General features: G+C 44.8%; 1 protein-coding gene across 1 annotated transcript; it reads left to right on the forward strand.

Moving 5' to 3' along the window:
* Positions 1 to 13,027: 13,027 nt before the first annotated feature.
* Positions 13,028 to 17,539, forward strand: LOC124647389 (WAT1-related protein At5g64700-like). The gene is made up of 7 exons (XM_047187342.1): positions 13,028 to 13,233; positions 13,449 to 13,511; positions 16,150 to 16,266; positions 16,495 to 16,735; positions 16,859 to 17,017; positions 17,204 to 17,355; positions 17,461 to 17,539. The coding sequence occupies exons 1-7, from the start codon at positions 13,028 to 13,030 to the stop codon at positions 17,537 to 17,539; spliced, it is 1,017 nt and encodes a 338-aa protein (XP_047043298.1).
* The last annotated feature ends 278 nt before the right edge of the window (positions 17,540 to 17,817 follow it).

The following is a 17,817-nucleotide window of genomic DNA, read 5'->3' on the forward strand; positions in this document are numbered from 1 at the left end:
GAAAAACCCATGTCAAGAATTCGCTCCATGTCCGGGGAAATACCCCGCAAAATATTAAGCACATGAATTTTCCATAGATCATAATTTGTGCCATCAAATATAAACAAGTCATTGTGCGCTAATCCCCTAAACGACATCTTTACTCTCAAGGCGGTGAAGCCTAAGATTGAGATACCTTGCTCTGATACCAATTGAAAGGACACATATGTCGCCTAGAGGGGTGATGTCTACGGGAGCTTCTATTCTTGTAGACAGTGTTGGGCCTCCAAGAGCAGAGGTTTGTAGAACAGCAGCAAGTTTCCCTTAAGTGGATACCCAAGGTTTATCGAACTCAGGGAGGAAGAGGTCAAAGATATCCCTCTCATGCAACCCTGCAACCACAAAGCAAGAAGTCTCTTGTGTCCCCAACACACCTAATAGGTGCACTAGTTCGGCGAAGAGATAGTGAAATACAGGTGGTATGAATAAGTAGTAGCAACGGCAGAAAAGTGCTCGCCCGGGACGAGTAAACAAGCGGTAGTAACGCAGCGGTAGTAACGCTGAGCAGTAGTAAACAAGCAGTAATAACTCAGCGAGTATTTAGGAACAAGGCCTAGGGATTACACTTTCACTAGTGGACACTCTCAACATTGATCACATAACAGAATAGATAAATGCATACTCTACACTTTTGTTGGATGATGAACACATTGCGTAGGATTACACGAACCCTCAATGCCGGAGTTAACAAGCTCCACAATAATGCTCATGTTTAAGTAACCTTTAGTGTAAGATAGATCAACAGACTAAACCAAGTACTAGCATAGCATGCACACTGTCACCTTCATGCATATGTAGGAGGAATAGATCACATCAATATTATCATAGCAATAGTTAACTCCATAATCTACAAGAGATCATGATCATAGCATAAACCAAGTACTAACACGGTGCACGCATCGTCACCTTTGCACACATGCAGGGAGGAATAAAACTACTTTAATAACAAATCACTAGAGTAGCACATAGATAAATTGTGATACAACATGCTGCAATCATAAAGAGATATAAATAAGCACCTCACTATGCCATTCAATGAGTAAGTATTCTGTGAAATATGGCCTAAGAGACCCACACGGTGCACACACTCGTCACCTTTACACACGTGGGACTAGGAGTCTCCGGAGATCACATAGGTAAAACTCACTTGACTAGCATAATGACATCTAGATTACAAGCATCATCATATGAATCTCAATCATGTAAGGCAGCTCATGAGATTATTGTATTGAAGTACATAGGAGAGAGATGAACCACATAGCTACCGGTACAGCCCCGAGCCTCGATGGAGAACTACTCCCTCCTCATGGGAGCAGCAGCGGTGATGAAGATGGCGGTGGAGATGGCAGCGGTGTCGATGGAGAAGCCTTCCGGGGGCACTTCCCCGCTCCGGCAGGGTGCCGGAACGGAGATCCTGTCCCCCGGATCTTGGCTTCGCGATGGCGGCGGCTGCGGAAGGTTTTCGTGGGTTTCGTCAATCGGTATCGGGTTTTCCGATCCAGGGGCTTTTTATAGGCGGAGAGGCGGCGCGGGAAGGTCGAAGGGGGCCCACACCCTAGGGGGCCCCCCCCCTTGGCCGCGCCGGGGTAGGGTTTGGTGGCCCCGCCTCCCTTCTCTGGCGGTTCTCGTGTGTTCTGGATGCTTCCGGGTAAAATAGGAACACAGGCGTTGATTTCGTCCGATTCCGAGAATATTTCGTTACTAGGATTTCGAAACCAAAAACAGCGAGAAAACGAGAACCGGCACTTCGGCATCTTGTTAATAGGTTAGTTCCGGAAAATGCACGAATATGACATAAAGTGTGCATAAAACATGTAGATAACATCAATAATGTGGCATGGAACACAAGAAATTATCGATACGTTGGAGACGTATCGGCATCCCCAAGCTTAGTTCCGCTCGTCCCGAGCGAGGTAAAACGATAACAAAGATAATTTCTGGAGTGACATGCCATCATAATCTTGATCATACTATTTGTAAAGCATATGTAGTGAATGCAGCGATCAAAACAATGGTAATGACATGAGTAAACAAGTGAATCATAAAGCAAAGACTTTTCATGAATCGCACTTCAAGACAAGCATCAATAAGTCTTGCATAAGAGTTAACTCATAAAGCAATAATTCAAAGTAAAGGTATTGAAGCAACACAAAAGAAGATTAAGTTTCAGCGGTTGCTTTCAACTTGTAACATGTATATCTCATGGATATTGTCAACATAGAGTAATATAATGAGTGCAATAAGCAAGTATGTAGGAATCAATGCACAGTTCACACAAGTGTTTGCTTCTTGAGGTGGATAGAAATAGGTGAACTGACTCAACATTGAAAGTAAAAGAATGGTCCTCATAGAGGAAAAGCATCGATTGCTATATTTGTGCTAGAGCTTTGATTTTGAAAACATGAAACAATTTTGTCAACGGTAGTAATAAAGCATATGCATCATGTAAATTATATCTTATAAGTTGCAAGCCTCATGCATAGTGTACTAATAGTGCCCGCACCTTGTCCTAATTAGCTTGGACTACCTGGATTATCACCGCAATACATATGCTTTAACCAAGTTTCACAAAGGGGTACCTCTATGCCGACTGTACAAAGGTCTAAGGAGAAAGCTCGCATTTGGATTTCTCGCTTTTGATTATTCTCAACTTAGACATCCATACCGGGACAACATAGACAACAGATAATGGACTCCTCTTTTAATGCTTTAAGCATTTGACAACAATTAATTCTTTTCTCATTAGAGATTTGAGGATGTTTGTCCAAAACTGAAACTTCCACCATGAATCATGGCTTTAGTTAGCGGCCCAATGTTCTTCTCTCACAATATGCATGCTCAAACCATTCAACTCGAGTGTAGATCGCCCTTACTTCGAGACAAGACGAACATGCATAGCAACTCACATGAAATTCAACAATGAGTTGATGGCGTTCCCCGATGAACATGGTTATCGCACAACAAGCAACTTAATAAGAGATAAAGTGCATAATTACATATTCAATACCACAATAGTTTTTAAGCTATTTGTACCATGAGCTATATATTGCAAAGGTGAATGATGGAATTTTAAAGGTAGCACTCAAGCAATTTACTTTGGAATGGCGGGAAAATACCATGTAGTATAGGTAGGTATGGTGGACACAAATGGCATAGTGGTTGGCTCAAGTATTTTGGATGCATGAGAAGTATTCCCTCTCGATACAAGGTTTAGGCTAGCAAGGTTATTTGAGGCAAACACAAGGATGAACTAGTACAACAAAACTCACATAAAAGACATATTACAAGTATTATAAGACTATACATCGTCTTCCTTGTTGTTCAAACACCTTACTAGAAATTATCTAGACCTTAGAGAGACCAATTATGCAAACCAAATTTTAGCATGCTCTATGTATTTCTTCACTAATGGGTGCAAAGTATATGATGCAAGAGCTTAAACATGAGCACAACAATTGCCAAGTATAACATTACCCAAAACATTTATAGCAATTACTACATGTATCATTTTCCAATTCCAACCATATAACAATTTAACGAAGAGGAAACTTCGCCATGAATATTATGAGCTAAGAACACATGTGTTTCGAACCAGCGGAGCGTGTCTCTCTCCCACACAAGCATGATGTAATCCAATTTATTCAAACAAAAACAAAAGCACACAGACGCTCCAAGTAAAGCACATAAGATGTGACCGAATAAAAATATAGTTTCAAGAGAAGGAACCTGATAATTTGTCGATGAAGAAGGGGATGCCTTGGGCATCCCCAAGCTTAGACGCTTGAGTCTTCTTATAATATGCAGGGGTGAACCACCGGTGCATCCCCAAGCTTAGAGCTTTCACTCTCCTTGATCATAGTATATCATCCTCCTCTCTTGACCCTTGAAAACTTCCTCCACACCAAACTCGAAACAACTCATTAGAGGGTTAGTGCATAATAAAAATTCACATGTTCAGAGGTGACACAATCATTCTTAACACTTCTGGACATTGCATAAAGCTACTGGACATTAATGGATCAAAGAAATTCATCCAACATAGCAAAAGAGGCAATGCGAAATAAAAGACAGAATCTGTCAAAACAGAACAGTCCGTAAAGATGGATTTTATTAGGCCACCAGACTTGCTCAAACGAAAATGCTCAAATTGAATGAAAGTTGCGTACATATCTGAGGATCACTCACGTAAATTGGCATAATTTTCTAAGTTACCTACAGAGAATTAGACCCAGATTCGTGACAGCAAAGAAATCTGTTTCTGCGCAGTAATCCAAATCTAGTACTTACTTTACTATCAAAGACTTTACTTGGCACAACAAAGCACAAAACTAAGATAAGGAGAGGTTGCTACAGTAGTAAACAACTTCCAAGACACAAATATAAAACAAAGTACTGTAGCAAAATAACACATGGGTTATCTCCCAAGAAGTTCTTTCTTTTTAGCCATTAAGATGGGCTCAGCAGTTTTAATGATGCACTCGCAAAAGATAGTATGTGAAGCAAAAGAGAGCATCAAGAGGCAAATTCAAAACACATTTAAGTCTAACATGCTTCCTATGCATAGGAATCTCGTAAATAAACAAGTTCATGAGGAGCAAAGTAACAAGCATAGGAAGATAAAACAAGTATAGCTTCAAAAATTTCAGCACATAGAGAGGCATTTTAGTAACATGAAAATTTCTACAACCATATTTTCCTCTCTCATATTAACTTTCAGTAGCATCATGAGCAAACTCAACAATATAACTATCAAATGAAACATTCTTATCATGAGTCTCATGCACAAAATTATTACTACTCCCAACATAAGCATAATCAGTTTTATTAGTTGTAGTGGGAGCAAATTCAACAAAGTAGCTATCATTATTATTCTCATCAAGTGTAGGAGGCATAGTATAATCATAACAAAATTTACTCTCAGCAGTAAGTGGCATCAAAAGACCACTATCATTATAATCATCAGAAATAGGAGGCAAAGTATCATCAAAGAAAATTTTCTCCTCAATGCTTGGGGGACTAAAAATATCATGAAAACCAGCTTCCCCAAGCTTAGAACTTTCTATATCATTGTCAACAATGGTGTTCAAAGCGTTCATACTAATATTACTACCAGCATGCAAACAAGATTTCATAGGTTTTTTAATTTTCGCATCAAACAATCCATGTTTTAAATCAGGAAATAGAATAAGAAGCTCACTCTTGTACATTATGCCAAACTAGTGTAAACAAGAAACAAAAAGATGCAATTGCAGGATCTAAAGGAAATAGCTTCGAGCACACACACGACGGCGCCGGAAAAATACTTTACCTGGGACCGTAGTATGAGAGCCTTTACCTTTCCTCCCCGGCAACGGCGCCAGAAAAGTGCTTGATGTCTACGGGAGCTTCTATTCTTGTAGACGATGTTGGGCCTCCAAGAGCGAGAGGTTTGTAGAACAACGACAAGTTTCCCTTAAGTGGATACCCAAGGTTTATCGAACTCAGGGAGGAAGAGGTCAAAGATATCCCTCTCATGCAACCCCGCAACCACAAAGCAAGAAGTCTCTTGTGTCCCCAACACACCTAATAGGTGCACTAGTTCGGCGAAGAGATAGTGAAATACAGGTGGTATGAATAAGTAGTAGCAACGGCGAGAAAAGTGCTCGCCCGGGACGATAAACAAGCGAGTAGTAACGCGGCGAGTAGTAACGCAGCCAGTAGTAAACAAGCAGTAATAACTCAGCAGTATTTAGGAACAAGGCCTAGGGATTACACTTTCACTAGTGGACACTCTCAACATTGATCACATAACAGAATAGATAAATGCATACTCTACACTTTTGTTGGATGATGAACACATTGCGTAGGATTACACGAACCCTCAATGCCGGAGTTAACAAGCTCCACAATAATGCTCATGTTTAAGTAACCTTTAGTGTAAGATAGATCAACGAGACTAAACCAAGTACTAGCATAGCATGCACACTGTCACCTTCATGCATATGTAGGAGGAATAGATCACATCAATATTATCATAGCAATAGTTAACTCCATAATCTACAAGAGATCATGATCATAGCATAAACCAAGTACTAACACGGTGCACGCATTGTCACCTTTGCACACATGCAGGAGGAATAAAACTACTTTAATAACAAATCACTAGAGTAGCACATAGATAAATTGTGATACAACATGCTGCAATCATAAAGAGATATAAATAAGCACCTCACTATGCCATTCAATGAGTAAGTATTCTGTGAAATATGGCCTAAGAGACCCACACGGTGCACACACCGTCACCTTTACACACGTGGGACTAGGAGTCTCCGGAGATCACATAGGTAAAACTCACTTGACTAGCATAATGACATCTAGATTACAAGCATCATCATATGAATCTCAATCATGTAAGGCAGCTCATGAGATTATTGTATTGAAGTACATAGGAGAGAGATGAACCACATAGCTACCGGTACGGCCCCGAGCCTCGATGGAGAACTACTCCCTCCTCATGGGAGCAACAGCGGTGATGAAGATGGCGGTGGAGATGGCAGCGGTGTCGATGGAGAAGCCTTCCGGGGCACTTCCCCGCTCCGGCGAGGTGCCGGAACGAGAGATCCTGTCCCCGGATCTTGGCTTCGCGATGGCGGCGGCTCTGGAAGGTTTTCGTGGGTTTCGTCAATCGGTATCGGGTTTTCTGATCCAGGGGCTTTTTATAGGTGGAGAGGCGGCGCAGGAAGGTCGAAGGGGGGCCCACACCCTAGGGGGGCGCGCCCCCCCCCTTTGGCCGCGCCGGGGTAGGGTTTGGTGGCCCTGCCTCCCTTCTCTGGCGGTTCTCGTGTGTTCTGGATGCTTCCGGGTAAAATAGGAACATGGGCGTTGATTTCGTCCGATTCCGAGAATAATTCGTTACTAGGATTTCTGAAACCAAAAACAGCAGAAAACGAGAGCGGCACTTCGGCATCTTGTTAATAGGTTAGTTCCAGAAAATGCACGAATATGACATAAAGTGTGCATAAAACATGTAGATAACATCAATAATGTGGCATGGAACACAAGAAATTATCGATACGTTGGAGACGTATCAAGGGGGGGTAAATAGGCGGTTTAAAACTTTTACGAGATGGGCTTAACAAATGAGGAATAAAACTAGCGTTTACTTTGTCAATCCCAAAGCCTATATACTATAGTTCACCTATGTGCACCAACAACTTATGGTAAGCAATACAAGCAACTATGTGATAGTAAGATATATAACTTCAAGCACGATGACTATCAATAAGTAAAGTGCATAGTAAAAATCTCGGGTATAGAGATAACCGATACACGCGGGAGACAATGATTTATCCCGAAGTTCACACTCTTGCGAGTGCTAATCTCCGTTGGAGAGGTGCGGTGGCTTAGTGCTCCCAAACACCACAAATGGCCTCACCTTGAGGTGTGGTTGCTCGATGCACACCAACGCCACAAAGGTCTCACCCCAAGAAGCGGTAGTCACACCACACACCGAGCGCCACAAAGGCGCCTCACCTTATTCTCCGGTGACCCTCGCCACAAAGGCCTATGTCACGGTTCCACTAAGGGATTTCATTCGAGGCGGAAACCAGGCCTTACACAAAGCTTGGGGCAGCATCCACAACTTAATTGGATGCTCCCAAGAAATCGCCACAAAGGCCTCAAATCCATCTAGGGTTCCAAGAACCCAAGAGTAACAACTTTCTTGCTTTCACTTCCACGAATCACCGTGCAGAACTCAAACCGATGCACCAAATGCAATGGCAAGAACACCACAAAGATGCTGAAGTCCTTCTCTATTAAATTCCAACAAAGCTACAAAATCTATTGGGGGAATAAGAGAGGAAGAACAAATAAGAGGAGGAACACCAAATTTCTTCAAGATCTAGATCTAGTGGATTTTCCTCACAAAGAGAGGGATTTGATTGGTCAAAGACGTAGATCTAGATCTCCTCTCTCTTTTCTCTCAAATGGGGGCAAGAATAATGGAGAGATTGAGAGATAGAGAAAGCTTATCAAGGTCAACAATGGAGGAGAGAGAGAGAGTGAGAAAAGCAACCAGATTTTGGGGAAGAAGAAGGCTATTTATAACCCCTCATGAAATATGGCCGTTGGGGGTGACCAGGCCGGATTATCCGGCCCCCGGGATGAAATATCCGGCCAAAAATCTGGGTCCAATACAGGGGCTCATGCCCAAAAGTCCTTATCAGTTTTTCGAGGGCCGGATTATCCGCCCCTCACTTGGGCCGGATAATCCGCCCCCCTGAAAACCGGCAGAGACAACAAATCGAGAAAGAGCATAACTTGAGCATCCGGATTCCGATTATGATGATCTTGGGCTCGTTTCGAAGCTAGTAACAATATCTAAAATATCATGCAGGGAACCATCATAGTCCAGCAAGGGAGTATAGAAACAAATGATGAAAGGTTTGACCTATCTAAAAAAGACATACCGGTAAAACCTCCAACCTCGAAAATGCAACAAGTTGCCCATGCAAAAACCATTCTCGATGAACTAGAGCTTGTCATGAGAATAATCACAAGCTCTAAAACATCACATGGATAAGATCAAAATAAAACCCAAAAAAGATCATGCAAGGATAGAAAGGTTTGAGCTCTCCAAAGGATACGATCGAGTTACTCACTCGAGAGCCCTCCTAATAGTACGGCAACTAAAATACAAACCGGTCTCCAACTACATCATGAGACCGTTCAGAAATAAATCCTATCAAGAGCAAACATTAACCTTGCGCGTTCCGCTTGAGCTCAATGATGAAGATCTTGACTGCAGCAAGATGGAACGCCTTTCTTGATTGTGCTTGCTTGACGAAGTCTTGTGGATTGCTCCCCCATAATCCACCATGGGAGAGCTTCTTCTTCGGTGCATCTTCACATATCCATGATCACCATATGGATGTCAAGCTTCAAGCATATAATCTATTCGAGTTGGCTCATGATGTTGCAGCTTTCTTGCTGCCATTTATCTTGCCACTGTCTTTAGGCTTACGTACCATAGTCCAAGCAGCTCGGGGTAAGCTATGCTTAGAGAGATCCTCTCCACGTCATAAACAGTGTCTTTTGTACTTATCCAACTAATCAATTAACCCTTTATAAATTCTCAACGTGCTCATGAAGAACGTTGGCAGAGATGAAAGGACATAGTTAAGCATTTGTAGCTTTCCTCCAGATGTTAGAAACTCAGAACAAGCATGTAACCTTCTTTCAATTCTAGTTACAAGGGGGGCATGTGATCCATTCCCAGACTATGAACTTGTGGTGTAAACTTTATTCCTAAACTTGTGATGCTTTTGTATTACGAATAATGCATGCTTAATAATGTTGCTTCATTATTGCGAACATTTTTGTTGGAGGGTTCAAAGGATCATATCCCGCACCTAGAGGGGGAGGGGGGTGAATAGGTGCTACCAAACTTTTAGTTCTTTTTCAATTTAGGCTTGACACAAAGGTAAATTCTCTAGATATGCAACCATGTGAATTTACCTAGAGGTCAAGCTACACAACTAAGCAAGCTACCACTAAGCAAGATACAATAATGCAATAAAGGATAGAGACCGAGAGTGGAGCACGCGGGGACACAAGGGATGATTCTCGTAGTTCCTTCCTTTTGAGGGGAAGTACATCTACATTGGAGGGGTGTGGTTGCCACGAAGGCATAACCAATGCCACAAAGGCATCACCCTATTCTCCGGTGAGTAACGCCAAGGTCTAGCTCACGTGTCCACTAAGGGATTTCCTCGAGGCGGAAACTGGGCCTTTGCAAGGTTCTTGGGACACACATCCACAACCGAATTGGAGGCTCCCAAGGTTGTTACAACACAACAACAAGTTATCAATATACTAAACAACAACTAGAGTTTCCAAAGGAAAACACTAGCCAAAGGGCCCTCAAATGAATAGGGGGAAAGACAAATCGCTTCGGTGAGGATGTAGATCGGGGTCTTCTCCTTCGATTATCCAAAGATCAAGAGCTTTGGGTAGTTAACGGAGGAGATGAAGAGATTTTGGTGGCTCAGCTGTTAGGGTTCTTCTTGAGGTGGACGAGCAACCTTTGCCATTGGGGAAGAAGGCTATTTATAGCCCTCCTCAAGATCTGCCCGTTGCTGAAATTTGGGGGCCGGATTATCTGGCCTTAGTAGGGCCCGGATTATCTGGCACTGAATAATCCAGCCCCTGTCAGATAATCTGAGGAGTGTACTGGGAGCACACCCCTTAAGTCCTTCGCTGATTTTTGAGGGGCCAGATATTTGCCAATAATCCGCCCCCAGATTGTCCAGCCTTCGAATAATCCGGCCAATAATCCTGGGGGGTATACTGAGCCGAAATCCTGTAAGTCCATTTTCTGGGGCCCGAATATTTGCCAATAATCCGGCCTAGAGATTTTGCAGCCACTTCCTTTTTCAGCATATATTGATTGAATATATATAGTTTCATGCTTATGAGCCTAAACATCCTACACCACTTACCACACATTAAACCATCACTAATGTTGTCATCTAACACACAAAACCATAATGGTAGAGAGATATTGTCTCAAGGGTCTGTATGTTATTGGATCCACCAAAGTTCCTACAATAATGAATGGGGTTGGTTTAGTAGTTATACAATCTCACATAGATTCTAACGAACTTTGGCTACCTTGTAGATCGATCAATTAATTTCTAGGTCGATAAATTTGACTAATTTTTAGCATCATAAAATGCGCTACTTTGTTTCGCAAGCCTTTGTCATTGCCAGTCAACTAAGGTTAACTCCTAGCCCCTTCGTGGTATTTTGGATACCGTGGAGGTAACTGACGATAAATTCTTCTCTTGCCTCACTGATCTAAACACGGATATTATGTTGCATCTTATCTATGGCTTGGCATATGACACATCTCTCTTGGGTATAGCGATGCTGAAGAAGTGGTATGTCGTGTACCAAGGTAGGGTTCCAGGAGTCTACAGTGGGATGACTGTCTGAAGCAAGTGAACAAGTTCAAGGGCAACAACTACAAAGGGCACAAGATCAAAGCGGAGGCGGAAGCTAGTTAGATGAACCACCTGTTAGGGAATGAGAGAAGAAGGGGGGAGAGAGGAAGAAGGGGGGAGAGGGGAAGAAGAACCAGAAGAAGACCATCGTAGTCTCCATGATGCTGTTCGTGATTGCGTTTTTGTTGTATGTGATTCTAGTGTAGATCATGATCTATGCATGTATACTACATTAAGACTTATGCATTATTATGATGACCTTGATGTACTATTTCGGTACTCTATTGAGACTCTAATTAATGTGATGAACTTATTTGTTCATGTATATTCCTCTCTAAATTGCCACGCATACGGTGGCGCAATAAAACTAGAATTAGCGCACCTAGGTAGTGCTAGCCGGCTGATACGACACACACGGCCAGTAGTCTACGCACTTGTGTAGCGTGCAGATGCACACGCGACCAATGTTACACACACTGGTAGCGTGCAGGACCAAACGCTGCTACTACTTTAGTGGTAGCATGCCAGGATGGCACGCGACAAGTATCTTGCCTACTAGTCGTGTGCCGGGTCCGCATGCGACTAGTAGGATCTTACCATTGGCGAGACTAGTAGTTAAATTTCACATGTGAGCGGTAGGCTATTCTGTATTAGTGGTACCCCAAAGCCTCCTGAGTCTTATAGTCAATTTTCTTTTATGTATCCTAAGGCTACATTTGCATGTTGATCACAAACTGATATTTGCGACCAACCTCAGGGTCATTGAAGAGGCCTATAATTTCTTGTTCAAAGTTTGGAAATGAAAGATCATGGGGTAGTTAATGTTATCTTGAACATTATTTTTTTGAGAGATGTGTCATTATGTGGAAACACTTTTGAGTTGCTTCATCAATTCGAAAGGACCCAATGATAGCTAGAGATCAATGAAGATACTCTTAAATTATTGGCTCACCCACATATTTCATTAGTGCCACGTGGCCTGGCATTATGTTTGCTGTGAGCAAACTGAGTCGATTGGTTTCCAATCTAGAGATGGCAATTGGCATACACTTGAAATGGTAATGCACTATCCAAAAAAGTACATTTAGCTATGACACTTGGATATGTTATGGATGGTTACTTGAAGGGTATGGTGAATCAAACTAGATTTAAATGAGATAAACGACAGGAGCGAAGATGTATTCACTTTAGAAATAGCGCGTTCTTATAAAAAATTGCAACCAAACAATCTTAACAAACTTAAGAATGGCACTATAGCTCATAGAGTTAGATATTTCCTAACAACCATATGTGTACGAGAGAGCCAGCCTCCGGAGCCGCGCTTATATATTGCGATCCTGCACCAGCAATAAGATTTTGGGGAGCGTTTTAGCGTGACCACTTGCTTGATTAGGTATTTTCTCCACGAAGTTCATATGCAATTTAGATACAGATGTGTTGTATATCTGTTATTTGTATATCGCATGTCCAATTTGTTTATGATTTTTTTTAGAACGAGAATTTGCTTATGATAGATGTGTTGTATTTTTCTGAGATAGATGCAAGGAGGAATTGCGGAATGGAATCCCTACTCCAATCTGCTCTCAAATAAAAGTTTTCTCCCGTGTCCTATTTGATGGACTGGAGCAAAGAGCACCGCACCGGGATAATCGATCAATCAACCACCAGAAAAAAACGTGTCGAAGGAAAGAAGATCGTCCATAGTTCGAGCAAAAAGACACGAAACTGAAACCCGTTGGCGCGACCTTTCGGCCCATACGAGAAATCTAAACCGCTGGTAAACCAGGAAGATGAGCCATGCATGCCGTGGGGTTGTTGAAACAGTCACGATGCGTTTATCAGGGAAACACCCGTGCACCATCCATCAACCGAGAGAGATCATCGAGTTACACGATTACCAGGCGCGGATCCGCTTCAACTGTGCCGACTATCTGATCTCTCTACTTCCAAGTGCACACACTCCTCTGACTAACAAGGTACAGCTAGCTAGGCACTGTCCCCCGATGGACATCGACGCCGACAAGCAGCCTGTGACGAAGTCGGGGTGGAGGACGCCGGCGTCAATGGTGCTGGTGCAGCTGTTCAATACGGGAATGATTTTACTGTCCAAGGTGTCCATCGGCGATGGCATGTTCATCTTCGCGCTCCTCGCCTACCGCAGCCTCTTCGGCGCCGCATTCATCCTCCCCTTGGCGCTCCTCTTCGAGAGGTAACCTCTTCGATCGCGTGCGTGTTAGCTTGCATATAAAAATGCTATTGATTGATGGAATATCTCCTCCCCAAAAAATTTAGTAGCCGGTCGAATTATATATGAACAGGATGTTTGGCATGCATATCCCTGACGATTAAAGTGAAATTTAGCTGCTCAAAGCGTCAGCATTGAAATTGTCTCAAATGCACTTGTTATGATTTCGTTGTGTATAGGGGGAAATGGAGGGAGATGGGTTGGTGCGCCATGGGATGGATCTTCTTCAATGGATTCATCGGGTAAGTTCGTCATCGTCTCTTCAAAGGCTCTACCGGTTATACCTATACACACCTGAAGTCCTGAACGATTTACGCCACGCCAACCCGGACAATGTCAACCCAAACCACCGCTGCATCGCTACAATCAGAGCCTCGACCAAGCATGAGCCGAGCGATGACTGGCCCAAACATTCGCCAGCTACCGCCGCCAGACCCACAAGCCGTTACACCGATACCAATAGATATTTTCTTGTGCAATTATTTTAAAAAAATACGCAACTACCTAGGATAGCGTTCTAAGAGCATCTCCACTCGGTTGTCCTCCCCACGCCCAAATCCAACGAAATTTACGTCTGGATTGGACGTAAATTTGGCGTGGGGAGGATTAGTTTCCCAGCCGCGATCTCAGGCGAAGACGATGATGCAAATTTGAAAAACGGAACCTTGACAAAATACGACTTAAAACGATTGAATTTAGAATAAATTTAATGATATTTACTATATATAGGGTGAAGTTCATACATAGAGGCCGAATTCGAATATATTTCGAATTCGGCCGGGGGATACAAATAAAACTAAATAAAACACGGCGCTCTACATGCCGAAATGGCGGTAGGACACCGTGTAGTCCTCGTCACCGTCGCTGTCGCCACCATCATCGGAAGGTGGCGCCTGGCTGCTCGTGCCCTGGCCGGGGTCTCCCCACCGGCCACCGTCGCGCGGCGGGGACGGCGACGGCTTGTACCATTCGTCCTCGGACTCCTCGAGGTCGATGACGGGCACGGCGACGCCTGACGGAGGAGTCGCAGGCCGGCCGTAGCGCGCGACGTCCTCGAGGAGTCGAGCCTGCCGCTCCGCCTCCTCCTTCTCCCACTGCTCCCAGGCGCAGGCCTGGTCGAGGGGCATGGCGTTCTCGGCGGGGACGAGGTCCTGGAGGGACCTCACCATGAACGCCTCGAGGATCGCGACGTCCTCGGCGTCGGCGGCCTCCTCCACCTTCACCTTCGCCGGCTTGCGCTTGCGCTCGCCGGAGGTGTCCGGTTCGCGCTTGGGGTGGAGGCGTCCTCGTGCCGTCGACGGCTCGCGGATGACGATCCCGCCGCCGCCGCGCGCGCGGTTGCTCGGCGGGGAAGGCGGCTCCGTCTTCCCCGGCGCCCATGATGGCGCCGACCTGGAGATCGGCGTCGACCTCGAGGCTGAACCTGACGACGAGGAACTGGCAGCCATGCGCCGTGGCTGCCAGCTGCTTCCCCGGCGGCGGCTGGCCGATGCCCTCGACAGCGGGGGCATCGTCAGCGAGGGAAGTTGCCGCCCTCGATGTGCTCGAGGACGGCCTCGAGCGTCCGGCCCGTCACGCTCCACCACCGCTTGCGTCCGGCGGTGTTGTTGCGCAGAGGCGGAGGCGGCGGGCCGTCGTAGGAGGCGAGCTCCTGCTCCCACCGGCGAAGGAAGTAGGGGTTCCACGCCGTCAGGTTGTCGGGGTGGTAGCGTGGCTCGGCGCGGTCGAGGTCCGACAATGTTAGTCGGACCTCCTCGATGGCGGCTTCGAGGGCGCGTCCCTGGGGCAGCGGCGGGATTGGCACGCCGCCCGCACTTAGCCGCCACCCGCCGCCGGGAGGCCTCGTGTCCGGCGGGCAGGGGTACCCCGCCTGGTGGAGGAGGTGCCCCTCCCACGCGTGGAGCGACCGGCGGGGAAGCCATTGTTGGCCGCGCTGTCTTCGTCGTTGTAGGCCATGGATCTCGCCGAGGGAAGAGGTCGAGGGAAGAGGAAGAGGAAGAGGAAGAGGAAGAGGAAGAGGAAGAGTGGTGCGACGCTTCGCGGCGAGCGGCGAGCGGGGTATTTTGGCGGGGGCTGGAGCCGGCGATTTAATGCCGCGTGGATGCTACGCGTCCGCGGCGAGCTGACCGGCGGCAGCCTTTACTGCGCGCGGAAGACGATGCGTCTGCCGCTGACCGGCCGGGTCCGCCTCTGCGGCGAAGCCGAAGCGAAAGCGCGGGAGAGTTTTCTCGGCGTTTCGCGCGCTTTCGCTTCGTCCGGAGTCCCCGAGCGCGCCTCGGGGGACCGGGGATGGCGTGGGCTCGCTGGATGAATTTAGGCCCAAATCCGGAGGAAAACGAGGAATCGGGGGCGCGACTGAGCCGAATTTCACCGTCCGGATGAGAAAAGCGTCGCTGGAGGGCCTCTTCGAGGAGACGAGTGGAGATGCTCTAAGAACCAATGCAGTCGGGACGGCATGATACAGGTCTGCGGGTTGAACTAACACAGGTTTCATGCAAGTACTTGTCATGAATTGTGGTTTTCTTTATATTGTAACAACGTTGTTACTCTTTCAAGTCATTATAACAACCATAAGGGATCCTATTATGCCTCTGGTACTCTTGGCGCGTTATTCTTAAAGCAGGTTAAAATTCTCACACAAAACATGTATTGCGCAAACTTCTTCTCGATGCTTCGCGAGCAAATGAACTACCGGTAAGTCATATCCGCCACAATGTAGAGTTGTTCTTCAGGTCAACTATATTTTTGTAGTGCTTCATGCTGAATATCAGCTTTAATTGAAGATAAAGTAGTTACTTCCAAGCTAATTGGAGGGCTAATTGGGTGAATAAAATAGTAGGGCATAATAAATAATCTGAAAAAACAATGGTATATATGCAGGTACGTGGTGCCAATGAGCCTATACTTCTACGGCCTGCGTGATACAACGTCATCTTATGCCGTCATTTTCCTGAACATGATTCCTCTTTTCAGCTTCGCCCTCTCGCTCATCTTCAGGTATGTACCCAATTTCTCTCAGCATGCGCGTATTCAGGATAAACTTCAGGTTTAATTTACCATGCCCAATATCAACTAATCGATAACCCATTTTCGAAAATCAACTAATCGATAATCCAAGAGAAAGCAAAAAAACCAATTCTAGGTGGGTTACAAAAAATTCTAACTGCTAATTAACCATATTCTGCCATATTTCACAACATATACTTATGCCTGAACATATTACAGATTGGAGACGTTCAGAATCTTGAGCATAGCTGGATCACTAAAGATTGTAGGCGTTCTGCTCTCTGTTGGAGGCACGATGCTCATCAGCCTTTACAAGGGCAAGACGCTGCATCTCTGGAATCCCATCCTGGAGCACCACCACAAGGAACAGCAGACGGCTGAGGTTGCAAGCAATCAGCTAAGAGGGACAATATTATTGCTAGGCGGCAGCTTCACATTTGCTTGCTGGTACCTGATTCAGGTGACTGATCAATGATCATGCAGTGACATATTGCTGGTATCCCTGAATTTCTTTTAAGCGCATTATTCTATTATTTATGTAGTACAATTCAGAGCACGAAATAACTATGACATGTTGTTGCAGTCAAGGGTTCTCAAGGTGTATCCATACAAGTATTGGTCCTCCATGGCGACATGCTTGTTTGGAGGATTTCAGACAACAATAATTGGAATAATATTAAGAAGGGACAAGAATGCATGGAAGCTAGGATGGGATCTTAACCTTGTCACAATCTTGTACTCGGTGAGTCAAGTATATCTTGCAAACACTCATAAAAAGCCAAACTGAAGCCATAGATATATTGAGGGCAAAAACCTCACAATAATCTTTGGAGTTGGTCATTTAATGATTAAATTAATCCTTTGGTACTTGAAAACCCTAGGTGGAAAATTATTCGCTCGGATATTGACATGAAATTCATTGGTGTAGGGGGCACTTGCAACGGCAGCGAGATACTGTCTTAACTCATGGGTAGTGGCTAGGCGAGGCCCATCATATCCTCCGATGTTCAACCCATTATCTGTGGTATTCACGATTGTGTTGGCCTCCATCTTCATAGGTGACGATATTACAGTAGGAAGGTCTGTCTCTTTGGCCTCTTTTCACGGTGCCATCTTTCTGATTTCCGTCTTTGCCTCAAATTGTTGAACAAAAAATTGATAGACTGTTTTTTTCTGAATGTGCAGCCTGCTCGGCACAGTGACGGTAATTGTTGGCCTCTACACTTTCCTATGGGCAAAATCAAAAGATGTACCGGAAAAATAAATCTCATTAGTGGGATCAGAGTTCTTGTACTGTAGAAGGAACATAAATTTAGATTTGCATACAAGAAATTTTTGTAGAGATTCCATTTCACTGCTCATTTTCGTACATAGCCTACCTAAATTTATTGCTATCGCACACTGGAGTATTTGTACAATATCCATCTGATTGTGGACCACTGGTAAAGATCATGTGCTGGTATGATCCATCGTTACTTCACTCCTGACATTTTTAAGTTATTGCGTGTTTGGTTGCTTGTATGGGTTTTCTTCTGTTTTCCA

The sequence above is a fragment of the Lolium rigidum genome, chromosome 4 (genome assembly GCF_022539505.1).
Source record: "Lolium rigidum isolate FL_2022 chromosome 4, APGP_CSIRO_Lrig_0.1, whole genome shotgun sequence".
NCBI classification, from domain to species: Eukaryota; Viridiplantae; Streptophyta; class Magnoliopsida; order Poales; family Poaceae; genus Lolium; species Lolium rigidum.